The sequence below is a fragment of the Notolepis coatsorum genome (assembly GCF_963971535.1).
Source record: "Notolepis coatsorum genome assembly, chromosome: 6".
NCBI classification, from domain to species: Eukaryota; Metazoa; Chordata; class Actinopteri; order Aulopiformes; family Paralepididae; genus Notolepis; species Notolepis coatsorum.
The window spans coordinates 178291903-178319389 of record NC_140170.1 but is presented as its reverse complement, the minus strand read 5'-3'; the positions used below and the strand labels follow the sequence as shown (position 1 = coordinate 178319389).

Sequence of the window (27487 nt, the reverse complement as noted above, 5' to 3'; positions counted from 1 at the left end):
TGTATGTCATATATGTTATGATGCATTGAAAATGGGGGACCCTGATGTAAACAAGACGAAAGTCTTTCTCTGGTCTGCATCCCCTTAACGCTGTACTGTACTGTCTGTACCCATTCTGCAATCTGTTAATAAAAATGTCAATCAATTCAATCAAAACTGTCCCGATCCCCGGGTCGGTAGGTGGCGGTAAATGCCCAATTATGGTGGCCGTCCGCCGTAAAACCCCAAAAAGAAGAAGAAGAAAGAACTCTCAACTTTGACCACCGCCGGTGAAACACTTCCTGTTTGTATCGGAGCGTGTCGTTTCTATTCTATTTCGTTATTGTTACGCAGAAACCTCCCCTCCAGGCGACTTCAATCTGAAAATACAACTTCTTCAACACAAACATGGTAAGAAACAGAAATGTGTTTGCTCAAGAGAAATACATGCTTAACGAACACGTAGCGAGAAGCAGAAGGTTACTAGATTGGCGCTTGCTGTGAACCATGGCTACCTATTATCAATATGGAAATAGCAGTTACTATTCAAATCAATAAACCTGATCAGTGCAAGTTTTGTCTGAATTCAATAACGTTATATCAATGTCTCGGACAATCTAAACAGTCAATGCCAACATGACTAGAACGACATAAATCAGAGCACTTTAGGCTTTAACCTGTTGTAAATGTGTACATCTGGTATGTCATAAATGTCTAGATGTAGCAGTACTGTATCTGTATGTCATGTATGTCATATTATGTTATGATTATATGTTATGATGAATTGAAAATGGGGGACCCTGATGTAAACAAGACGAAAGTCTTTCTCTGGTCTGCTGTCTGCATCCCCTTAACAATTATGTGTATTGAGCTGTACTGTATTGTACCCATTCTGCAATCTGGTAATAACATTTTTCAATCAATTCAAGTTCAATTCAATCAATGTGCTCTAACTTGACGTTTGAAGTAAATTTATTTAGTACTTTTACTCCACTACATTTCAAAGGAAATACTGTAGGCCTACTTTTGACCCCACTACATTTATCAGTTAGTGTGTTAGCCCACTAGTTACTTTGAAGGAAAAGATTTTCATTCAATCTTTATTTTAACTAGAAAATTCTTTGAGGACAAGCCCTCATTTCCAATGACGTTGGGTTGAGCATATACACACATAATAAATACACAATAAATACAAGGAAAAAAACATTTAGCATAGAAAACATGGCAAAAATGTATGAAGATTATTATGGATCATGCCGAGGGAAAGTCGTAGTTTTGCCTGAGGTTTCCACCCTGATATCCTGCGGTTTATTTGGACCGTGGGAGCAGCGACAGACTCTACTGTCTTCCTGGGTTCTGAGAAGAAGCCTCTAACATGTATTATTTCTTTTTTTATTCACAACAGGCTCGAAATGCAGAGAAAGCCATGTAAGTGACTCAGTCCAGGGTCCTGGTGTTTGTCTGTGTGTTTATGTGCATCATGCACTTGAGAGATAGTTAGTGTGTGTGTGTGGGGGGGGGGGGGGGGGGGGGGGGCTGGTGTAATTGTGTAAAGTTGTCACTCCTATCAGTGCTAGTACAAGAAGTAGTTATATTACAGTTATAATATTATTATATTAGGGTAGTATGTATAAAACTGTTGTCTGCTCTAATAATATATAATAGATAGTATAGTATATAGTTTCAAGTTTCTTTATTAGTTGTCATACAGAAGTACAGAATACTTTTATACAAAATGCTTCTTTCTGTTACGCTCCAGAGACTGTGCAAGACAAAATAGATAAGTACAAAATAAGTATAGCATTAGCAAGTATAAAATAGAAGTCAAGTACGTAGACCAAAGTGTTCAGTATGTACATATATACAATGTACAATGCAGAGTAGAAGTAACTGAGTTACAATACAATATACTATACAATATAATAATATACTATATACTACAGTACAAAGCAGAAATGGGACGAGGTACAATTTAGGTACAATTTACAGTAAGGTGTAATGAGCTATGGGTTGTAGTGCAAATTCTTTACCAATAAATATAAAGTGTGTTTAGGTGTTCTAAAGTGAGTGTGTGTGTGTGCTGTGAGTGCATTTGATGGTTGTTACATAGTGTTATTGTCATTTAGTCATTAAAAATATAGTAATAAGTGACTGTGTGTTTTCTGTCCATCAGGACGGCTCTAGCCCGCTTCAGACAGGCTCAGCTGGAGGAGGGCAAAGTCAAGGTTGGAGATCACTTCTATCATTAGTACTACTGCTAGCTATTCTACTGTCATCTATTCTGTTTTGTTCTGCTTGAGTCTATTCCACTCCACTCTGCTTTGCTCTATTCCTGATATGATGCTAGTGCAGTTTTACACTCTGCATGCCATGCGTTTTCAGTCGTGGAATGGCATTGAGTGCATGACTTTGATGTTTCCATGGCCGTGTGTCTCCTGTAGGAGCGCAGGCTGTGTCTGTCTGTCTAACGTATGTGTCTCCTGTAGGAGCGCAGGCTGTGTCTGTCTGTCTGTCTAACATACAGTATGTGTCTCCTGTAGGAGCGCAGGCTGTGTCTGTCTGTCTAACATACAGTATGTGTCTCCTGTAGGAGCGCAGGCTGTGTCTGTCTGTCTAACATACAGTATGTGTCTCCTGTAGGAGCGCAGGCTGTGTCTGTCTGTCTAACATACAGTATGTGTCTCCTGTAGGAGCGCAGGCCGTGTCTGTCTGTCTAACGTACAGTATGTGTCTCCTGTAGGAGCGCAGGCTGTGTCTCTGTCTGTCTAACGTACAGTATGTGTCTCCTGTAGGAGCGCAGGCTGTGTCTCTGTCTGTCTAACGTACAGTATGTGTCTCCTGTAGGAGCGCAGGCCGTTTCTCTGTCTGTCTAACGTACAGTATGTGTCTCCTGTAGGAGCGCAGGCCGTTTCTGGCCTCAGAGTGCAGTGAGCTTCCCAAAGCTGAGAAGTGGAGGAGACAGGTAAGAGAATTACCGCCGCAATGCAACACAACGCAATGCAACACACGATTAAACACAGTTACTTGTTGGAGAAACACGGTTAAAGGCCACAGTTACTTGTTGGAGAAACACCACAGTGGGTCTCTGCTTGCCAGCTGGACTAGTCCGACCCCTACAGCTGGCGTGGAGCCACGTGGAGTCTACTGTGTTCTACTGTGGTTCTGTTTCTGTGTACTGCGGCCTTAAGGCTGTGTGGTAGGGGCTCACGATACGATACTATCACGATACTTGAGTCACGATACGATAGTATTGCGATACTAAATATATTGCGATATGCTGAGTATTGCGATATCAATATTGCGATTTAGTACCTTTTTTCAACTGCAAAGTAAAACTTTGTCAACGTGTTTTATCTAATAAAATAAAGTTCAGTCTGTTCATCTCACTTCAATAATTTTTAGGGATGCTCGATATTGGCTTTTTTACCGATACCGATATTCCGATATTGTCCAACTCTTAATTTCCGATACCGATATCAACCGATATCAACCGATACCGATATATGCAGGGTTTCCCCCCCCCCCAAAAAACGGAATAATTTCAGGTAACTAATAATTTCACTGGATATATATATAACAAATATTGTTATTGTTTTTTTGTTTTTTTAAACCGATACCGATATTTTCCGATATCACATTTTACTGCCGATATCGGCCGATAATATCGGTCGGCCGATAATATCGGACATCCCTAATAATTTTTATTGCAGAACATGGTATTTTCTCAAGCAGACAGATGTAAACACTGTAATCTGTGTTGCATGTACCTGACAAACTGAACTGTTTGTATTACAGTCATATTCCAATTTAACTGAATGCACATGTGTGCGTGTTTGTGGACTACTGTACTATTACAGGTATTGAAATGAACAATGCAACTTCCTTATACAATTTTTTTTTAAATATCGATACTTCGTGTCCCTGTATCGATACAGTATTGCCACGTAAAGTATCGCGATACTACTACGTATCGATTTCCCCCCCCACCCCTACTGTGTAGATATTCGTGATTCCTAGGGTAGGTTTTAATCTGGATCTACCTGAATCACACTGGACCTCATTCTTTCCACTTAACTCCACTTACGAAGTTCCCAGGACAATCCTGGCATTCCTGAATGGTTTCTTATCTGGGATTGTTCTTGGCGGGGATTTAAATTACCCATTAAATTACCCATTCTGCAATCTGTTAATAAAATGTTCAATCAATCAATCAAACCCAAGACCTGTCCTAATGGAGCTGTGCAGCTGAGAACACTTGGGCTGTTTAAGAACACATTTCCATGCGTTCACGAATCCGGCGGGGATCTTTCTTAGGGTTGGTCTTACGAAGAAGACACTTAAGAAATGTTTTGAGAATGAGGTTCATTGTTCGTTTAACCTGACCTGGTGTTACTTTGAATCCTTCATAGTTGATTGACTCACTGTTGACCATGAATCATTATTCTGTCTGTTTCAGATCATCAGTGAGATCTCCAAGAAAGTGGCTCAGATCCAGAACGGTGAGTTGGAGAGGGGAGAGAGGCGGAGAGGAGAGGAGGGTATGAGAGAGGAGGAGCTGGTCTGGGGGAGTTTAAGGTATAATGAGGTCTGTCTGTGTCTAGCTGGTCTGGGGGAGTTTAAGATATAATGAGGTTTGTCTGTCTTTGTGTCTGTAGCTGGTCCGGGGGAAGGGGAAAGATATAATGAGGTATGTTGGTGTGTGTAGCTGGTCTGGGGGAGTTAAGATATAATGAGGTCTGTGTGTAGCTGGTCTGTGGGAGTTTAAGATATAATGAGGTCTAGGTGGCTGGGTGGCACAGCGGTCTAAGCGCTCGTCACCAACGCGTGAGACACCGGTATCGAATCCGGCTGTCAGCGTTGCCTCCGGCTTGGGCCGGCCGTCATACTGACTCAATTGGCAGAGTCAGCGGGAGGGGAGTCGATGGGTGGTAATCTGGTCGTTGTAAACCGCGTAAGGCTGAGCCTCAATGTTCGAACGTTTGTTTGTTACATTGGCATTCGAATTCTAAATCGAAATTCAAAACTTTTATTTTTTATTCAATTTAAATTTTTTATTTATTTTTTTTGTCTATTCATTCTGTTTAAACCAGGGGTCTCAAACTCAATTTACCTGGGGGCCGCTGGAGGTAGAGTCTGGGTGAGGCTGGGCCGCATCAAATATAAAAAAAAAAGTGCCAATTGCGCTTGTCGTCCAGTATTGGCATTAATAAATCAGATGTCATGCTAATATGTCATGTTCTACAGTAGGACTTACTACTATGATACCCATTAAGTAATTAGAATAATAGAAGCCTACTTTGCTGGAACGATTCATTTCAAACGTATACAGTGCACGTGTGTGCTTTTGTGTGTGTGCTCGCGCGCCGTTGAGGCTCGCTAAGCCTTTCTCCACGCATTATTTTTACCTCCGCCTGAGTAACGCCCCCGTTGATGACGGACACGGTGGAATGTTGGTTCTGCTTAAATGGGTGTAAACGTGGGCTGGTTTGCCAGAGAGCACCAAGGTTCAGAGGCTCCAGAACGGAGCTGGAGCTTGAACCGGAGCCCTGGCGGTGTGAAAGGGCTATGTGTGTGTAGCTGGTTTTGGGGGAGTTTAAGATATAATGAGGTCTGTGTTTGTCTGTGTGTAGCTGGTTTTGGGGGAGTTTAAGATATAATGAGGTCTGTGTTTGTCTGTGTGTAGCTGGTTTTGGGGGAGTTTAAGATATAATGAGGTCTGTGTTTGTCTGTGTGTAGCTGGTTTGGGGGAGTTTAAGCTATAATGAGGTCTGTGTTTGTCTGTGTGTAGCTGGTTTTGGGGGAGTTTAAGATATAATGAGGTCTGTGTTTGTCTGTGTGTAGCTGGTTTGGGGGAGTTTAAGCTATAATGAGGTCTGTGTTTGTCTGTGTGTAGCTGGTTTTGGGGGAGTTTAAGATATAATGAGACTGTTTGTCTGTGTGTAGCTGGTTTTGGGGGAGTTTAAGCTATAATGAGGTCTGTGTTTGTCTGTGTGTAGCTGGTCTGGGGGAGTTTAAGCTATAATGAGGTCTGTGTTTGTCTGTGTGTAGCTGGTCTGGGGGAGTTTAAGCTATAATGAGGTCTGTGTTTGTCTGTGTGTAGCTGGTCTGGGGGAGTTTAAGCTATAATGAGGTCTGTGTTTGTCTGTGTGTAGCTGGTTTGGGGGAGTTTAAGATCCGGGACCTGAATGATGAGATAAACAAGCTGCTGAGAGAGAAGGGTCACTGGGAGGTCAGAATCAAAGAACTGGGAGGACCTGACTATGGAGTAAGTACTACTATACTACTGATTATTACCACTATAGTATTTATTATTTATAAGATGCTAGGCTATACTATAGTATTTATTATTTATAAGATGCTAGGCTATACTATAGTATTTATACTATGCTAGGCTATACTATAGTATTTATGCTAGGCTATACTATAGTATTTATGCTAGGCTATACTATAGTATTTATGCTAGGCTATACTATAGTATTTATGCTAGGCTATACTATAGTATTTATGCTAGGCTATACTATAGTATTTATGCTAGGCTATACTATAGTATTTATTTAAGATGCGCAGCTGGGCTATACTATAGTATTGATTTAAGATGCTATACTATAGTATTTATTTAAGATGCTATACTATAGTATTTATTTAAGATGATAGGCTATACTATAGTATTTATTTAAGGTGCTAGGCTGTACTATAGTATTTATTTAAGGTGCTAGGCTGTACTATAGTATTTATTTAAGGTGCTAGGCTGTACTATAGTATTTATTTAAGGTGCTAGGCTGTACTATAGTATGTATTTAAGGTGCTAGGCTGTACTATAGTATGTATTTAAGATGCTAGGCTATACTATATTAATAGTATTATTCCACTAGGTCTTACAATGTTGGAAAGAAAAGAGATCCTGAATCGTTAGAGAAATACTGTCTATCTAACGTTCTGTCTATCTGTCCCGTCTCTCTCTCTCTCTCTCTCTCTCTCTCTCTCTCTCTCTCTCTCTCTCTCTCTCTCTCTCTCTGTCTCAGCGTGTTGGTCCTAAGATGTTGGACCATGAGGGTAAAGAGGTTCCTGGTAACAGAGGTTATAAATATTTTGGAGCTGCCAGAGACCTGCCTGGAGTCAGAGAGCTGTTTGAGAAGGAGCGTAAGTACGACCTCTGACCTTCACTTCTTATACATTCACTCTGACCTTCACTTCTTATACATTCACTCTGACCTTCACTTCTTATACCTTCACTTCTTATACCTTCACTCTGACCTTCACTTCTTATACCCGTAATATGACCGTTTCACATAAAAAAAATATATGGCGAGATTACTAAATACAAGGATTTGAACGGATGGACTGACTTACACTCCCCCCCCCCTCTCTCTCTCTCTCTCTCTCTCTCTCTCACCCCTCAGCAATACCTCCTCCTAGGAAGACTCGAGCTGAGTTGATGAAGGACATCGATGCAGAGTATTATGGCTACCGAGACGAAGATGACGGGGCGTTGGTTCCTCTCGAACAGGAGTATGAGGCAAAAGGTATATAACAGAGTACAAGATTAAAGGTATATAACAGGAGTACACGATTAAATGTATATAACAGGAGTACACGATTAAATGTATATAACAGGAGTACACGATTAAATGTATATAACAGGAGTACAAGATTAAATGTATATAACAGGAGTACAAGATTAGTCAAGTCAAGAGTCAAGAGTTTTAATTGTCACGGCATACAAGTATACAATGAAATGCGGGTGGTCTTGCCCGCGACGATGTGCAATACAGTGGTACAACATATAATAGAATCCAATAAAAATACAGTGGTACAACATATAATACACATTAAAGGTATATAACAGGAGTACAAGATTAAAGGTATATAACAGGAGTACAAGATTAAATGTATATAACAGGAGTACAAGATTAAAGGTATATAACAGGAGTACACGATTAAATGTATATAACAGGAGTACAAGATTAAAGGTATATAACAGGAATACACGATTAAATGTATATAACAGGAGTACACGATTAAAGGTATATAACAGGAGTACAAGATTAAAGGTATATAACAGGAATACACGATTAAATGTATATAACAGGAGTACACGATTAAAGGTATATAACAGGAGTACACGATTAAATGTATATAACAGGAGTACAATATTAAAGGTATATAACAGGAGTACAAGATTAAAGGTATAGAATAGAGTATACGATTAAAGGTATATAACAGGAGTACAAGATTAAAGGTATAGAATAGAGTATACGATTAAAGGTATATAACAGGAGTACAAGATTAAAGGTATATAACAGGAGTACAAGATTAAAGGTATAGAATAGAGTATACGATTAAAGGTATATAACAGGAGTACAAGATTAAAGGTATATAACAGGAGTACAAGACTACAGGGTCTGTACCTCAGAGACCCAGGTTAAGAACTAGGGATGCACGATAATTATCGGGCCGATATCAGCAATTATGACGTCATCCCGATAAACCCGATAACGTTATTGATAGCTCCGATAATATATAATAAATTTTTTGGTTAAAAGAAATCCGGTGTGGGTGGATTTGGATGAAAGGCGCTTGTTTTTATTATAGCCTCCTCCCGTTTTGCCAGTACTGTGGTATGACTGATAGCGTGTGGTTTAGGAACAGGGAGTTTTTCACAAATCCAGCGCTCCCTTTCTTGGCTGTGACGTAGTCACGTTACATTCGGAGGCAGACAGTCGATCTGCCAATTACGTCCCACCGCTTGCACCCACCTCTTCTTCTTACCACCAATCGGAAGCTCTCGTTCGTTTATTTACTTCTGGATTGTCAGCAATTATTCTACTCGGAGCTCAGGCTAATAACGTTATCTCCCCGCCAGCCACATTGACAAGTACCAGCGCTTATACATTACTGGCAAATGTCTTGTTGCACTTGTGGCAACGAGCGTTGTCAGCATCGACTTTAGTAAAATAGACCCAGACTTTTGAACGTTTCGTTCTGTCCGCCATTATGAGAGCAGAGCTGTCTGTACTCGGCAGCACCCGTGTGTGTGTGAGTGAGTGTGTGTGTGTGTGAGCACAGCACAGCACAGCCCGCTCCTCGCGCAGGCAGAGACACCGAGGCAGGAGAGATATAGAAAACGGCCAACAAGATTAGTTTGCGACGTTTAAATTCCTCAAAAAGAAACTCCATAATTTCTCGAGTACCGATAGCAGTACCGATGACGTCGGAGCTTATAAATACAAAAAAAAAAAAAAAATGTATCCAAATATATATATACATTAAAAAAAAAATTATAATACAATAAATATCGGCTTGGGGAGCATAAAGTTATCGGTATCGATATCGGTGTCAAAAAAAATCAATATCCTGCATCCCTATTAAGAACAGCACAATGCTTATCATTCACTCATAATTCTGTGTGTGTGTGCGTGCAGCCATAGCGGAGGCAGTGGAGAAGTGGAAAGCAGCGAGGGAGGCGCGGCTGGCAGAAGGAGGAGAGAAGGAGGAGGAGGAGGAAGAGGAGAGTATTTATGCTGTTCAGGATGAAGAGGTAAGATCATTATAGACACAGTAGATAGATGGACAGATGGACAACAATGAGCCCCCCCATGTATGTCGGTTAACATTTACATTTAGTCATTTAGCTGACGCTTTTATCCAAAGCGACTTACAAGTTCTGTACGACAAGTCATCAGGAAGGGTACAACTCTATCAGCTGAGTAACAATGTTCATCAAAGTGTTGAGTGCTACAGTGTAGGTTAGTTTATTAGGACAAGTGCATGACAGTAAGGTTAGTTAGGGTTAGATATATTTTTTTCTTCTCTTTTTTCTTTTTAATTCAGATAATGTCTTTAGTCGACGGCGAAAGATTGGACAGGGTTTCGGCTGTCCTAACTGGGGTGGGTAGTTCATTCCACCATTGTGGGGCAAGGACTGAGAATAGGCGGCTTCTCTTTGATGACCCTCCCGGAGCTTGGATAGGAGTAGGTCTGAGGCGGCCAGAAGATGCAGAGTGTAGGGGTCTTGAGGGTGTGTAGTTAGAGACCATTGACCGGAGGTAGGCGGGAGCGGTTCCCTTTGCCGCACGGTATGCCAGGTCGAGGGCCTTGAAGCGGATTCGTGCAGCAATGGGGAGCCAGTGCAGGTCCCTAAGAAGTGGGGTGACATGGGCCGACTTCGGTAGGTTTGAGATCAGGCGGGCCGCTGCGTTCTGAATGAGTTGAAGAGGCTTAGTGGCAGTGGCCGGGAGGCCAGCGAGCAGTGCGTTGCAGGAGATGACTGTTGATTGGACGAGGAGTTGGGTGGCTTCTTTTGTCAGGAAGGGGCGGATCCTTCTGACGTTGCTCAGGAGGAATCTGCAGGTTCTGGTTGTCGCTGCGATGTGAGCAGAGACGTTCTGATAAGCGTATACTGTTGTACTAACAAATGCCGTTATTGACAATCAATTAATCAGAAACGACCCCCCCCCCCTTCATGCATTCATGATGGAACTTAATATACCAATCATATGCATTTGATTTTGTATAGGGACGAAATGCCAATGGATTAAGTATAATATGCGTCGCGGCCTATTACTAGCCTCCCAGGAATTACCCTAAACCGCTCTAAAACCATACTTCTATTCACCACGGTATAAAAACGGGAATGTATGGATGGAAAAATTATTTCTTTTTCACATATTGAACGATAGATACTCGATGCCAAATGGGCCATAGTATTGCATCCATAGCTATAATATTTATAGCCCTGCAAACAAGGTGAGCGACTCCATACACACATAGCGTGGCAGCACATAGTCATATCCCGTTCCCAGCGTGGCGATCAATGAGTTAATGTGTTGATGAATTAATTGTGATGTATTGTGGTGATCTTTAGTAAAAGCTAGCGCTCCATAGCGTAGGATGGGGGCAAGATGGCTGCTGAGCCGCAGTATTTACGTGTGATTTCGAAATCTAGCCGCATTTCTGGCAAGACGCTCTCTGATTGGCCGACGCCTGTTTCTACACTGGTTAAGCTTAGGCACTCTTTCGAAGTTGGTTAAGGTTAGAGTTTGTCTTAGAGCATGGCGATAGAACGCCAGGTAGTTTGCAGGCTGTTTGACGCGGAAATGGGCAAAGACACAGCTCGTCACGCGATTGGGCAAACATGTCAGTGGCCAATCAGAGAGCGTCAGCCAGTGCCAATCAGAGAGCGTCTGCCAGAAATGCGGCTAGGTTTCGAAATCACGCAGTATTTACTAGTTGGATTCAGTATTTTATCTATTGTCCAGTGGTGCCCCCTGGTGGCCATTTCACAGATCCTCCAAGAAGGAAGTGTTTTCAGAGGAGCACATTTGATACATTGTAAACAATATCTATCATCACAAAACAGTTATATTTGTCCTCAAGGAGGGTGACATGTGAGCAGTGGGCGTGTCTTGATGTGAGCAGTGGGCGTGTCTTGATGTGAGCAGTGGGCGTGTCTTGATGTGTCTTGAGGGTGACATGTGAGCAGTGGGCGTGTCTTGATGTGAGCAGTGGGCGTGTCTTGATGTGAGCAGTGGGTGTGTCTTGATGTGTCTTGAGGGTGACATGTGAGCAGTGGGCGTGTCTTGATGTGGGCGTGTCTTGAGGAGGGTGACATGTGAGAGCAGTGGGCGTGTCTTGAGGGTGACATGTGAGAGCAGTGGGCGTGTATTGAGGGTGACATGTGAGAGCAGTGGGCGTGTCTTGAGGGTGACATGTGAGAGCAGTGGGCGTGTCTTGAGGGTGACATGTGAGAGCAGTGGGCGTGTCTTGAGGGTGACATGTGAGAGCAGTGGGCGTGTCTTGAGGGTGACATGTGAGAGCAGTGGGCGTGTCTTGAGGGGGACATGTGAGAGCAGTGGGCGTGTCTTGAGGGTGACATGTGAGAGCAGTGGGCGTGTCTTGAGGGTGACATGTGAGAGCAGTGGGCGTGTCTTGAGGGGGACATGTGAGAGCAGTGGGCGTGTCTGATAATAGGCCGGTGTAATGACTAATAATGTAATTTGACTGACTGACAGATGGCACATAAAATGGTAAATGGTGCATTAATATAACACTTTTATCCAAAGCGCTTTACAATTTGTTCTTCACATTTGACCCATTCACTCACACATTCACACACCGACGGCGGAGGCGACCATGCAAGGTGCCGACGTGCTTATCGGGAGCAGTTAGGGGTTAAGTGTCTTGCTCAAGGACACTTCGACACGCTGCCCGGGAGGAGCGAGAATCAAGCCGGGAACCTCCGGATTACCAGACGATGCTCTACCTCCCGAGCCACTGTCCCGCCCCTAACCTTCTGATTGGACCGTGGACCTTGCAGGCACGGCGCTCTCTGATTGGCCGGTTGTGTTTGTTTCTCCCAGCGGTCAGATGATGAGTCCAGGGACCAGATGGAGGGAGAGGAGGGAGCGCAGACCTTCATCGCACACGTCCCGGTACCCTCTCAGAAAGAGGTAATATACACACACACACAAACACACGCACAAACACTAAACGCACACACAAAAACACTAAACACACACAAACACTAAACACACACACTAGGGGTGTAAATATTTGACCCCACAACGATTAGATTCATTTACATTTAGTCATTTAGCTGACGCTTTTATCCAAAGCGACTTACAAGTTTTGAACAACAAGATGGCAGAGTAACAATGTTCATCAAAGTGTTGAGTGCTACAGTGTAGGTTAGTATATTAGGACAAGTGCATGACTGACAGTAAGGTTAGTTAGAGATTCGATTACGATTCTTCAGGCAACGATTCAATGCATCATGAAATCTCTTCATTTGACCAAGATTCGATGCGATTCGATACATTTTCTATCAGTGACTGTTCGGATCTTTCAATATTTTAATATTTGAAAGCCTCTGAAAGGGCTCGACAGGCACCACACAATGGATGACTCGTGTTTAGTCGTTTGTTTGTTTTTATTTCAAATGACCACGGGTCATAAACCTGCAAAATAAAAGAACATAAACGTACAATAGTATATATTAATTGAATATACTATTCATGTTATACATGTTAAACAATAAAGCAGCATGTAATGTCCCTTCCACCAACGGGTAAATGAGAAATAGCTATCGCCTACTGTTACGACCCCTGTGAGTCTAAGGGTAAAGGGCTGTAACATAACAGTTGGTTGACAGAAAAGATGGACCACGTTTGTAAACAACAATGATATTTATTGGTAAATGCAAAGGAAGCACATGTAGCTCAGGGGTGAGCCCAGGCCAAAACAACAAACAAACACCACTATACTCCAAATAAACCCAATCTAATCTATGGTAAAAGAAATTACATTACCTAAACTACTCTTACCTAACCAAAACAGGAGAAAACAATATCCAAAGGAAATGGCAGCTCACCCCATCTGTGCTTCCTGAGAAAGGAGGAGAAAAACACATTAATGATACATACAACAAAATGGAAACATAACAAAACAATCTATAGGTAACAATGCTCTCTCTGCGGCCATACAATCACAAAGGCACTTTCACTATTACAAAGGCCTATAAACAAAAAGGGATATTATCAAAGTACAATGCCACAAAATAACACTAGGCCTAGCCTCATGCCAGAGAGAGAGAAAGACTGAAGTGAGAAGCCATGTTTTAACAGGTGTGGGGTGATCCATGATTGGGTGGTGTGGATTGAGTGTTGGAGTCTGAAAAGCCATCCACCAATCACTGCTGTGTTGCAATAATGGAAGGATTGGCCTGGCAGGGACCAATGGGGAAGGGAACAATGGCTGGAGGGAGGAAACAAAATGGAGAACACACACACATGGAGACACACACTGGGGAATATATACATTGGGATGTAACACCCCCATACATAAGACAAAAACATGTTTGACACTTAACACCAACTAAACATGTTTTTCAACATCTCCGAGTTAACATGCACTCCAAAACAAAGAGCTATAAAAAAACTAGCAGCAACATAAAACGAGTCCACAGCAACATAGACCGAGTAGACAGCAAAATAGAACAAGTCGACAGCAATATACAGTAGAACGAGTCGACAGCAACAGAGATTTCAACTACGAGACAGAGCATCCGCCAACACATTATCAGACCCCTTCTTATGCTTTATGCTGAGGTTATAATTTTGCACTATGAGCGCCCAACGCATGAGGCGCTGATTGTGGTTGTACATCCGCGACAGAAAAACCAATGGGTTGTGGTCGGTGTATACTACCACTGGTAATACGCTCGAACCGACATACACCTCAAAATGTTGCAACGCATACAACATAGCCAAAGTCTCCTTTTCAATAGTGGAATAGTTTAGTTGATGTTTGTTAAATTTCCGGGAGAAATAACAAACCGGGTGACTGACACCATCGTGATCTTCCTGTAATAACACCCCTCCAGCTCCCACCCCGCTGGCATCCACCTCCAGCTGGAACGGCAGGGAGAAATCTGGAGCAGAGAGAACAGGGGAACTGCATAAGAGAGCTTTAACACTATCAAATGCATTTTGACAATCAGCTGTCCAAATGAATGGTTTGGACGGGCTACACAGGCTAGTGAGAGAAGTGACGACAGAAGAAAAGTTCCGGCAAAAACCACGGTAATACCCAGCCATCCCAAGGAATCTACGCAATTCCCGCCTAGTAGTAGGCACTGGAAAAGTTGTGATTGCAGATATTTTTGCATCCACCGGACGCACTTGGCCTTGTCCTACCTGCTTACCAAGATAGGTAACCGTAGCCTTGCCGAACTCACACTTGGCAAGGTTAAGGGTCAGGGAGGCTCCAGCTAAGCGGTCAAAGACAGTTTGCAAGGTTGTCATGTGGTCACGCCAGTTGGTCGAATAGACAACCAGGTCATCGAGATAGGCATTACAATTTGGAACACCAGCCAGGACTAGGGTCACCAGTCGCTGGAAAGTGGCCGGGGCATTACGCATTCCAAAAGGCATTACAGTATATTGCAAAAAATTGTCAGGAGTAACAAACGCCGAGATTTCCGAGGCACGGGGGGTCAAAGGGACCTGCCAGTAACCCTTTAACAAATCTAGTTTGCTAACATAGGTGGCAGATCCAAGGTTGTCAATACAATCTTCCATGCGGGGCAGTGGGAAGGAATCAGGCACGGTGACAGCATTTACCTTTCGGAAATCAGTACAAAATCTAGGAGTTCCATCCGATTTGGGAGCTAACAAGCAAGGTGAACTCCAGGGACTGCAACTTGGCTTGGTTAAACCATGTTTTAACAAATAGTCAACCTCCTGTTGCATCATGGCCCTCTTGGTGATGTTAACACGGTATGCATGTTGCTTGATAGGCACAGCATTGTTAACTTTAATATCATGGGCCAATACAGAAGTACAGGAGGGAACATCACCAAACAGAGCCATGTAGGCCTGAATCAAATTTGTGATGTCCTCTCGCTGCTCCTCAGGTAAGTGTGCTAAGTGAGTGGGCAGGTTCAATAACATCTCAGTGTTGGACAATCTAGCACCCTGATGGGCTGCATTGCGCAACTCCAAGCCATCTACGTCCTCACCACTAACGTCAGGAGAGTCCGGAACTATTGGAGTTGAGGCAACAGCAGAGACGGCCAGTCCGGCTGTCTGGTCTGAGGTCTTCACCTGCACGCTATCTCTGGAAAAATATGGTTTAAGCATATTGATGTGGCAAACACGAGAGTGACGTTTACGATCAGGGGTGCGAACCACATAGTCTGTATCACTTATCTTCTTGTCTATTGCATACGGTCCGGAAAAACGAGCGGAAAGAGCAGAACCAAGGATAGGTAACAGGACTAGAACCTTATCACCTGGCTGGAAAGATCGAGAAACAGCTTTCTCGTCATAGTGCCGTTTCATAGTTCTCTGGGAAGAAGAGAGCGCTTCTTTTGCGAGAGAGCACGCCTGATGCAGTCGCTCTCGAAACTGGCTAACAAAATCTAGCACATTAGTGGGTGTGCTGGCACCCTTTGACATGAACCGTTCTTTAAGAACTTTCAGAGGCCCTCTAACAGTGTGCCCAAAAACGAGCTCAGCAGGACTGAAACCAAGAGACTCCTGTATGGTCTCTCGCGCAGCAAATAGAACAAGGGGGACACCCTCATCCCAATCTTTCTCTGTGTCTAAGCAATATTTACGCAGCATGGACTTTAAGGTTTGATGCCAACGTTCTAGAGCCCCCTGAGTTTCAGGGTGGTAGGCACTGGACACTATATGTCGGATACCCAGGGACTGTAACACTTGCTCAAATAACCTAGACAGGAAGTTGGTGCCTTGGTCCGTTTGTACTACCTTAGGCAGTCCAAACGTGGAGAAGAACTTCATCAAAGCCTTAATTATTACAGGCGCTGTAATTCTGCGAAGAGGGATAGCCTCAGGGAAACGGGTGGCGGTACACATTATTGTCAACAAAAACTGATTGCCGGCTTTGGTCCTTGGCAACGGACCAACACAGTCAACTATGACATGTTCAAATGGTTCACCGACCGCTGGTATAGGACAGAGGGGAGCAGGTGGAATTACCTGGTTTGGCTTTCCGGTGATCTGACAAGTACTACAGGTACGACAGTACTGTGCTACATCGGACTTCAAACCGGGCCAAAAGAAATGTTGAAGTATTCTGTTGTATGTTTTAGTGACTCCCAAGTGTCCAGACCAAGGGTGGTCATGGGCCAAGAACAGTACATGCTGACGATAAACTGCAGGGACAACAATCTGATAAACAGTGCTCCAGTCTGGTACCTGATCTGGTAGCCCTATCTCCGATTGTGCATGCTCTGCCAGTCTAGTACCATGGGACCTCCAGGTACGCATCAAAACTCCTTCATCCACAAAATAAGAATGCAACTCTCTCCTCTGTTCTGTTTCAAGAGAAGAGAAACATTTTGCAAGAGAAGGGTCAGCCTTCTGGGCAGTAATTAGCATTTCACGGGTAACGGGTAACTTCAAAGCGTCGGAACTAGTTACAGTTGTCTGTGGGGGTACCTTACTATGAGTCGGTGGTTTGTCAGCGGTATCAGAAGTTGGAGCCAGCAACTCCTCCCTGACAAAGGCTGAAGCAAAAACAGAGTCAGACAAATTAATTTCATCACCTCTCTTTTTCAATTGAGCCCGAGTGACAACACTTGCAGAAAAAACTTCAGGGAAGTTCTGTGACAAGTCATCAGGCAGAGAATCTGTGTCTGGGTGATCCAACACTTCCAGCACAGCGTTCACCTGTCCTCCAGCTAAATCATTTCCCATGATAAAGGAAATGCCTTTCACTGGCAAGGAAGGTCTCACCCCTATTTTAAAGAAACCAGTGACCAAATCAGATTGTACATGAATACAGTGTAACGGGGCTGGCACGAAACCCATCTCAATACCTTGAACTAGGACACTAGAACCACAGGAAGATTTCTCAGACAGAGGTAGTACATCAGAGAGGATAAAGGATTGTGAGGCTCCAGTATCTCGTAAGATCTGAACTGTACACTGATCTTTTGGATCCCCTGTCAAGGAAACTAAACCCTTGGAAGTAAATGGCCTGAAACAAGGATCGAGAACATCCTGATCATTGTGCATCTGTTGATCGGAATCAGGTGCCATTTTAATCAGACCAACCCCTTTGGGTTGTCTAAAGTTCTGAGAGGACGGTTGCTGCTTACGTTTCAATGTTAAACAGTCAGAAATAACATGACCAGATTTATGACAGTAGTAACATGTCCGCTCATCTTTTGAGCGTGGAGGTGACATTTTTGGTCGGGGGTGTGTGAATTCTGAATGGTTGGGGACAGAAGGTCTCTGAGAGAAATCATGGGGGGGAAACGAGTCACGCCTATCTACAAACACAGTTTTATGGGTTAGCGCAAACTCATCAGCTAATACAGCAGCTTGCTGCAGAGTGGACACTTTCTGCTCACTCAGGTAAATTACAATACGCTCTGGCAAACGATTCTTAAACTCTTCTAATAGAATGAGTTCTCTGAGAGAGTTAAGATCTGAGGCCTTGCTTGCTGCACACCATTTATCAAAGAGAGTTCCCTTCTCTCTAGCAAACTCTACAAAGGTCTGGTTGACAGCTCTCTTGTGACTGCGAAACCTCTGCCTATAAGCTTCGGGCACAAGCTCATATGCACGAAGGATGGCAGCCTTCACAGTATCATACAATAGACTATCTTCTAGGGAAAGTGTTAAACAAACCTCTTGGGCTTTACCAGTCAATTTGCATTGAAGCAACAAAGGCCAGACCTCTCTTGGCCAGCGCAATGAGGCAGCAATACGCTCAAACACATTAAAATAAGTATCAACTTCTGTCTCTCGGAACGGAGGCACCAAAGCAATGTGTTTACTTATATCAAAAGTGTGTGATGAATAAGCTGTGGAGGAGGACATACCCGGGCCTTGTGGAGGAGTCGGTGTAGCATAGTTGGATTCACTCCTTAGGACTTCCAGCTCCAACCTCCGCAGTCTGAGCTCTTTTTCCACTTCATGCTCAAGCTCCAACCTACGAATGTTAACAGCCCTTTCATTTTCTGCGTCAAGCTCCATTCTACGAAGCCGATACTCCGCCTCACGTGCTTGTGCCTTCTCCTGAGCCTCCATCTGGAGACGGGCTATTCTAACCTTGACCTGGGCCCCTTCTCGAGACCCAGTTGACACAGGAGAGGTCAAGTGAAAATGTGGCAATGTGACGTTCACACCTGCCTTTTCAGCACCATGGGCTTGCTCCTCAGAAGGCGGTGCTTCCGTAGGTTCACCAGGAGGACTTGCATGTTCATCAGAGACCGCAGGTAAAACAAGCGTCCCCTGCTCCAACAGCTTATCTACCACAAGACACCTGATATCCTGCTTAAGATGCTTTTGTTGAACCGAGAGTTGAAAATGTGTGGCAATCTCCACTAAGTCTGCCTTGCGGCAGCTATCTAGCGCTTCCCAAGTAGGATTGCTCAAGAATTTCCCCAGATCAAAAGTACTAACTGCCATTATTTTTTTCTTACACAAATGCCATTTTTACACAAAGTAATTAATAACTATACAAGTGTAAACAAACACAGTTCACCAAATCCATCAACCAACAATTGAACACGGGTTACAAAATCCCGGACGAGCCCCCATTTATGTTACGACCCCTGTGAGTCTAAGGGTAAAGGGCTGTAACATAACAGTTGGTTGACAGAAAAGATGGACCACGTTTGTAAACAACAATGATATTTATTGGTAAATGCAAAGGAAGCACATGTAGCTCAGGGGTGAGCCCAGGCCAAAACAACAAACAAACACCACTATACTCCAAATAAACCCAATCTAATCTATGGTAAAAGAAATTACATTACCTAAACTACTCTTACCTAACCAAAACAGGAGAAAACAATATCCAAAGGAAATGGCAGCTCACCCCATCTGTGCTTCCTGAGAAAGGAGGAGAAAAACACATTAATGATACATACAACAAAATGGAAACATAACAAAACAATCTATAGGTAACAATGCTCTCTCTGCGGCCATACAATCACAAAGGCACTTTCACTATTACAAAGGCCTATAAACAAAAAGGGATATTATCAAAGTACAATGCCACAAAATAACACTAGGCCTAGCCTCATGCCAGAGAGAGAGAAAGACTGAAGTGAGAAGCCATGTTTTAACAGGTGTGGGGTGATCCATGATTGGGTGGTGTGGATTGAGTGTTGGAGTCTGAAAAGCCATCCACCAATCACTGCTGTGTTGCAATAATGGAAGGATTGGCCTGGCAGGGACCAATGGGGAAGGGAACAATGGCTGGAGGGAGGAAACAAAATGGAGAACACACACACATGGAGACACACACTGGGGAATATATACATTGGGATGTAACACCTACACTTCCCAGAATGCAACATGCAATGTCCGTAGCATCTAGGTGCCGTTCACAGGAGCCATCACTCGACCCACAACGAGTCCCATACATACAAGACGCACACACCCACACAATGCAACGAGACAACCGTTAACGGAGCATATACACCAACGCAAACATTATTAGCAGGCTGCCTTAGCAGCCAGCAGCCGACGTGATACATTACGTTCATTCAATGCTGTCGGCACCGAAGGTGCTCTCTTCAGCGTCACATTTGCAGGGCGGGCCCGAGACAGGAACTCTAGCTCACCAAACTGCGATTCTAACATTTTCAAATCGATGCAGTTGAATCGTCACCTTAGGATCGATGCGTTGCGATGCATCTATGCATTGTTACACCGCTAACACACACTAAACACACATCCCCATACCCTCTCGGAAAGAGGTGACACACAAAATCCCTTCCAGATGCTGCTTAACTTACAACTAGTGCCTCTTATTAGAACCACTGGTAATGAATTACATGACATTAATGTGTGTGTGTGTGTGTGTGTGTGTGTGTGTGTGTGTGTCCTCGTGTCCTCAGGTGGAGGAAGCGTTGGTTCGGAGGAAGAAGATGGAGTTACTTCAGAAATACGCCAGTGAGACTCTGATGGCCCAGAGTGAGGAGGCCAAGGCCCTGCTGGGGCTGTAGTCTGCGGAGACCCTCTGACCAGTCTGCCTGTTAGTCTCTCTCTCTCTAGTCTGCAGAGACCCTCTGACCAGTCTGCCTGTTAGTCGCACTCTCTCTAGTCTGCGGAGACCCTCTGACCAGTCTGCCTGTTAGTCTCACTCTCTCTTAGATTCCCTGCACGGCCTGGCAGGACACATCTGGACTGAAGAGTATTACGCCGTAGGTCTCTTGGCTGGAGTCGATTTTTCTTTGTTATCCTCGTGGAAAACTTAAAGCTGCACCTAAAGATACATCATTATCTTGTTTTGACTTTTCAATGGTTGCAGCTTTAAAGAGGGTGTGAATATTTGCTAGTTCTAGAGAGGAGATGGCAACATGGTGTCCATAGTCCCAGCCTGGACGCCTGATTGCTTTTACCAACGCGTTCGTGTTTCCGCGTCTCTGATTGGCCAGGTCATGTGACATGTACGCCCAATCGTGGGACCGCAAGTTTCTACACTGGTTAAGCTTAGGCGCTCTTTCGAAGTTGGTTAAGGTTAGAGTTTGTCTTAGAGCGTGACGATAGACCGCCTGCCCTGATTCCAAACTCTAACCTTAACCAACTGCGAAAGAGTCGCCTAAGCTTAACCAGTGATAAACTAGGCGTTAGGTAGTTTGCAGGCTGTTCGGCCCGGAAATAGGCGCAGAACTTGCCATCCCACGATTGGAGCGCAAAACGGGAACCCGGAAACACGAACCCGTTGCTTAAAGCATAGACGCAGCCTGGACAGACTCTTGATGTCTGGCTCTGTAAGGCCCCAGGGCCTGCTGTGTGAGCGCCCCCTACACCCAGCGTCTGATTTATGTTCTGTTAATGTAAATAATGTCTGTATTTTTATACATGAACTTCATCTGTTTCCCAACTTTATATTAAAACTTTCCATCCAAACTTGTCCGTTGATTTTGGTGACTGAACAGCTGGCAGTTCAAACCCTCTCTAGTCACTCTTTCAGTTCAAACCCTCTAGTCACTCTTTCAGTTCAAACCCTCTAGTCACTCTTTCAGTTCAAACCCTCTCTAGTCACTCTTTCAGTTCAAACCCTCTAGTCACTCTTTCAGTTCAAACCCTCTCTAGTCACTCTTTCAGTTCAAACCCTCTCTAGTCACTCTTTCAGTTCAAACCCTCTCTAGTCACTCCTTCAGTTCAAACCCTCTCTAGTCACTCTTTCAGTTCAAACCCTCTAGTCACTCTTTCAGTTCAAACCCTCTCTAGTCACTCTTTCAGTTCAAACCCTCTAGTCACTCTTTCAGTTCAAACCCTCTAGTCACTCTTTCAGTTCAAACCCTCTAGTCACTCTTTCAGTTCAAACCCTCTAGTCACTCTTTCAGTTCAAACCCTCTCTAGTCACTCTTTCAGTTCAAACCCTCTCTAGTCACTCTTTCAGTTCAAACCCTCTAGTCACTCTTTCAGTTCAAACCCTCTCTAGTCACTCTTTCAGTTCAAACCCTCTCTAGTCACTCTTTCAGTTCAAACCCTCTCTAGTCACTCTTTCAGTTCAAACCCTCTCTAGTCACTCTTTCAGTTCAAACCCTCTCTAGTCACTCTTTCAGTTCAAACCCTCTAGTCACTCTTTCAGTTCAAACCCTCTCTAGTCACTCTTTCAGCTCAAACCCTCTCTAGTCACTCTTTCAGTTCAAACCCTCTAGTCACTCTTTCAGTTCAAACCCTCTAGTCACTCTTTCAGTTCAAACCCCCTCTAGTCACTCTTTCAGTTCAAACCCTCTAGTCACTCTTTCAGTTCAAACCCTCTCTAGTCACTCTTTCAGTTCAAACCCTCTCTAGTCACTCTTTCATTTCAAACCATCTAGTCACTCTTTCAGTTCAAACCCTCTAGTCACTCTTTCAGTTCAAACCCTCTCTAGTCACTCTTTCAGTTCAAACCCTCTAGTCACTCTTTCAGTTCAAACCCTCTCTAGTCACTCTTTCAGTTCAAACCCTCTAGTCACTCTTTCAGTTCAAACCCTCTAGTCACTCTTTCAGTTCAAACCCTCTCTAGTCACTCTTTCAGTTCAAACCCTCTCTAGTCACTCTTTCAGTTCAAACCCTCTCTAGTCACTCTTTCAGTTCAAACCCTCTCTAGTCACTCTTTCAGTTCAAACCCTCTAGTCACTCTTTCAGTTCAAACCCTCTAGTCACTCTTTCAGTTCAAACTCTCTAGTCACTCTTTCAGTTCAAACCCTCTCTAGTCACTCTTTCAGTTCAAACCCTCTCTAGTCACTCTTTCAGTTCAAACCCTCTCTAGTCACTCTTTCAGTTCAAACCCTCTCTAGTCACACTTTCAGTTCAAACCCTCTAGTCACTCTTTCAGTTCAAACCCTCTCTAGTCACTCTTTCAGTTCAAACCCTCTCTAGTCACTCTTTCAGTTCAAACCCTCTCTAGTCACTCTTTCAGTTCAAACCCTCTCTAGTCACTCTTTCAGTTCAAACCCTCTCTAGTCACTCTCAGTTCAAACCCTCTAGTCACTCTTTCAGTTCAAACCCCCTCTAGTCACTCTTTCAGTTCAAACCCTCTCTAGTCACTCTTTCAGTTCAAACCCTCACTAGTCACTCTTTCAGTTCAAACCCTCTCTAGTCACTCTTTCAGTTCAAACCCTCTAGTCACTCTTTCAGTTCAAACCCTCTCTAGTCACTCTTTCAGTTCAAACCCTCTCTAGTCACTCTTTCAGTTCAAACCCTCTCTAGTCACTCTTTCAGTTCAAACCCTCTAGTCACTCTTTCAGTTCAAACCCTCTCTAGTCACTCTTTCAGTTCAAACCCTCTCTAGTCACACTTTCAGTTCAAACCCTCTAGTCACTCTTTCAGTTCAAACCCTCTCTAGTCACTCTTTCAGTTCAAACCCTCTCTAGTCACTCTTTCAGTTCAAACCCTCTCTAGTCACTCTTTCAGTTCAAACCCTCTAGTCACTCTTTCAGTTCAAACCCTCTCTAGTCACTCTTTCAGTTCAAACCCTCTAGTCACTCTTTCAGTTCAAACTCTCTCTAGTCACTCTTTCAGTTCAAACCCTCTAGTCACTCTTTCAGTTCAAACCCTCTAGTCACTCTTTCAGTTCAAACCCTCTCTAGTCACTCTTTCAGTTCAAACCCCCTCTAGTCACTCTTTCAGTTCAAACCCTCTAGTCACTCTTTCAGTTCAAACCCTCTCTAGTCACTCTTTCAGTTCAAACCCCCTCTAGTCACTCTTTCAGTTCAAACCCCCTCTAGTCACTCTTTCAGTTCAAACCCTCTAGTCACTCTTTCAGTTCAAACCCTCTCTAGTCACTCTTTCAGTTCAAACCCTCTAGTCACTCTTTCAGTTCAAACCCTCTCTAGTCACTCTTTCAGTTCAAACCCTCTAGTCACTCTTTCAGTTCAAACCCTCTAGTCACTCTTTCAGTTCAAACCCTCTAGTCACTCTTTCAGTTCAAACCCTCTCTAGTCACTCTTTCAGTTCAAACCCTCTCTAGTCACTCTTTCAGTTCAAACCCTCTAGTCACTCTTTCAGTTCAAACCCTCTTTAGTCACTCTTTCAGTTCAAACCCTCTCTAGTCACTCTTTCAGTTCAAACCCTCTCTAGTCACTCTTTCAGTTCAAACCCTCTCTAGTCACTATTTCAGTTCAAACCCTCTCTAGTCACTCTTTCAGTTCAAACCCTCTCTAGTCACTCTTTCAGTTCAAACCCTCTCTAGTCACTCTTTCAGTTCAAACCCTCTCTAGTCACTCTTTCAGTTCAAACCCTCTAGTCACTCTTTCAGTTCAAACCCTCTCTAGTCACTCTTTCAGTTCAAACCCTCTAGTCACTCTTTCAGTTCAAACCCTCTCTAGTCACTCTTTCAGTTCAAACCCTCTAGTCACTCTTTCAGTTCAAACCCTCTCTAGTCACTCTTTCAGTTCAAGCCCTCTCTAGTCACTCTTTCAGTTCAAGCCCTCTCTAGTCACTCTTTCAGTTCAAGCCCTCTCTAGTCACTCTTTCAGTTCAAACCCTCTCTAGTCACTCTTTCAGTTCAAGCCTCCTCATTTAACTTTTCCGTCAAGCCATCTGAAGAGACCGAAGTGATCGTAGAGCCGCAAAACAATGTGGAATACATATTTACAGTACCCAACGCTGAATCAATAAACGCGATCGATATTTGGAATGGCGATCAGGAATTTGAATAATCTTTTTGGAGAACATCTGATCTGAGGTAAGCAATTTATTTTACCAGTCTTGGGGTAATCGGATCTATTTTCACAGAGATATCGGTGTTTGCCCCGTGTGTGTGTGTGTGTGCGCGCTGATCAGGAAATGAGAGAGGGGTCCCAGAGGTCAGACCTTGGGTATTCATTGTATAATGTGTATCTATTTGAGGCGCATTTTGTGAAAGGATTTGGGAAACCCCTTGTTAAAATGGCTGGTATTTCTGACTTCAACCCTGTTGTACATTATGTTGTTATTTATGGTGCGTCGTGTGAGTGTGACCTTTCACCTCGCGGACGCGTGCAAACTGAACTAAGCGCCCCCAGACTCTGTCCTCCACTGAGCTTAGAGAGACTCAGGAACAGAACTAAGCGCCCCCAGACTCTGTCCTCCACTGTGCTTCGAGAGACTCAGGAACAGAACTAAGCGCCCCCAGACTCTGTCCTCCACTGAGCTTAGAGAGACTCAGGAACAGAACTAAGCGCCCCCAGACTCTGTCCTCCTCTGTGCTTCGAGAGACTCAGGAACAGAACTAAGCGCCCCCAGACTCTGTCCACTGTGCTTAGAACAGCTGCGAGTGTCGTCCTTCAGATGAGACGCTAAACCGAGGTCCTGACTGAATTTGGTCATTAAAAGAACCCAGGACGTCTATCGTAAAGAGTAGGGGGTTCCCCGACGTTCCTGGCCAAATTCCCAATCAGGTCTCTGACATCAAGGCCACCTAATCATCCCTTCCCCTTAATTGACTGATATCAATCCCTGTCTCCTGAGCCGTTCAGCCATTGTGTAGTAGTGTGATGTGTGCCTGGTGCCAGTGTATGGCAGCCATTGAGCCTGCGTAGCCCAAGGTTGGGTGCTACCAGTGGTGGCGAAGGAGGCAATTTCCACCCTACATTGTAAAGCGCTTTGAGTGTCTAGAAAAGCGCTATATAAATGCAAGTAATTATTCATATTAATTAAGGTTCTAAACTCTGCAACAGAGGGGAGAATCTCTAGCTTTAAGGACTGTTGGAGTTCATTCTATGAGCTAGAGGGGCATCGTAGCAGAATGTAGATTTACCCTGTTCGGAGCAAAATCACTAGAAAGGGTTCCAACGTTCCATTGCAAGGAGGTAGGAGGCAGCTTACCAGTAAGGGCCTTAAAGATGAACAAACAGCAGTGTTTGTTGCGCCTCTCTGTCAGAGAGGACCAACCAACCTTCTCATAAAGCATGATGCGGGCACAGCAGCCTATCAGGAGGAATGGGGCAGTGCCCTGATCTACAGTACCAGCGCTGAGCCAGAGACGTCCACACAGTCGCCATGCCAAAATGCCGGCACGTACTACACACACAGTTTCAATACCAAACGGCAACTTGTACAAACAAAGGCGTAAAGCACCGTCCTCCATAAAGGTGGATTGTACGTCTGCTGTTGTACTTACTTCACACGCTCAGGTAATAGAGCCACACGGGTCATGTTTTACACTCGGTTTCACTACACAGCTGTGGCCATTCGTTCTCTCATCACCCATCACAGGCCACGCAGGACATGTTGCAAACACAGATTCAGATTCCTCAGATTCAGATTCCTTTTGTCACGTCATTCAGTACCTTTTACAGCAATTATTTTGGGAAATTCGCTTTATTGGGGTTCCTCGACCATAGCAGCATGAATGAATGAATGAATGAAAACTTTATTTAACAGATTGCAGAATGGGTACAATACAGTAAGGCTCAATACATACAATTGTTAAGGGGATGCAGACCTGAGAAAGACGTTTGTCTTGTTTCCATCAGGGTCCCCCGCATCCAATATAATATAAAATTAAATAACAGCAAGATGACTATATACAATTCTAACAAAGTGTGCAGTGCAGATAACAGGATGCGCAGTATGCAGATATTACACTATATCATATATAAATAACAAAATGGCTATGTACAGTTCCAACGAGAAAAATGGATGTAATGTAATGGGCAAAATGCAATGAAATCCTGTCTACAGGAGGAGCGCAAGCCTCATCAGGCCTTCTCATTGGTCTACAAATTACCCAATCTAAAAGGCCTCTATTTCCGAATCACATCCGAATGACTTGCGTTCCACTGTCAAACATCTCCAAACAAGGCTAATAAATGTATACTGAGTCACCAGACAGCCAGCCAATAGGAGATGGGGGTATGGAGCATGCTCAGATTGCGCTGGTGGAGCGATGGGACCAAACGGATGGAAATGCAGCCAAATTGTAACTGTGCATGTGTCTGTATAAGACACATGAGTTTCTGTATAAGGTGCATATCATCCTATGGAGTAACTGTGTGGAATGGGCTAGAAGATAAAATGAAGGAAAGCAGAAATATTGCTCTATTTACATTTTCTGGATTCTACGCTGTTGTTTTCTTTTTCTTTTGTACTACATTATGGATACTGATATTATTTATTTATTTTATGTTGTTTTCAATGTTTTAATAATGAAGAATTATTGGTAATGTGGATATTCTCCATCATATAATTTAAGCATTAATTAATGTTCCCACTTGGAAGTGACGGATAGGGCTAGGGCATGATAAGCATAGGCTTCTTCCTACTCCTTTTCGAACAGTGATATGTATATTTTTCGTCGTTTCTCTTTTTTATTCTTTGTTTTTTTTTAAATCATGTTCGAAATAAAGATCCATTCATTCATCTTTGAAGCCCCTGAAACTCGTGCTGTGCAGGAAACAATGATGAACGCAGCCATGATGGTATGTTTTCCTTACGCTGAAAAGATACTGTTTACATGTCTGACTACATCACTGCATAAAACATGCTAACCTTTTACAAGATGATCTTGGTTATTATAACTGTATACTCTGTGACTCTATACA

General features: G+C 43.6%; 1 protein-coding gene across 1 annotated transcript; it reads left to right on the top strand.

Annotated features, from left to right (window-relative positions):
* The first annotated feature begins 280 nt into the window (after positions 1 to 280).
* Positions 281 to 21377, top strand: isy1 (ISY1 splicing factor homolog). Its single transcript, XM_084316677.1, has 11 exons — positions 281 to 390; positions 1385 to 1407; positions 2153 to 2204; positions 2876 to 2941; positions 4436 to 4478; positions 6132 to 6244; positions 7002 to 7119; positions 7380 to 7502; positions 9402 to 9517; positions 12339 to 12428; positions 20363 to 21377. The coding sequence occupies exons 1-11, from the start codon at positions 388 to 390 to the stop codon at positions 20468 to 20470; spliced, it is 855 nt and encodes a 284-aa protein (XP_084172803.1). The 5' UTR covers positions 281 to 387; the 3' UTR covers positions 20471 to 21377.
* The last annotated feature ends 6110 nt before the right edge of the window (positions 21378 to 27487 follow it).

Bases quoted from the DNA above. Each gene is read 5' to 3' on its own strand.
- isy1 (XM_084316677.1), top strand. The intron at 1,408-2,152 runs GTAAGTGACTCA...TCTGTCCATCAG, and splicing joins CGAAATGCAGAGAAAGCCAT to GACGGCTCTAGCCCGCTTCA. The intron at 7,503-9,401 runs GTATATAACAGA...GTGTGCGTGCAG, and splicing joins ACAGGAGTATGAGGCAAAAG to CCATAGCGGAGGCAGTGGAG.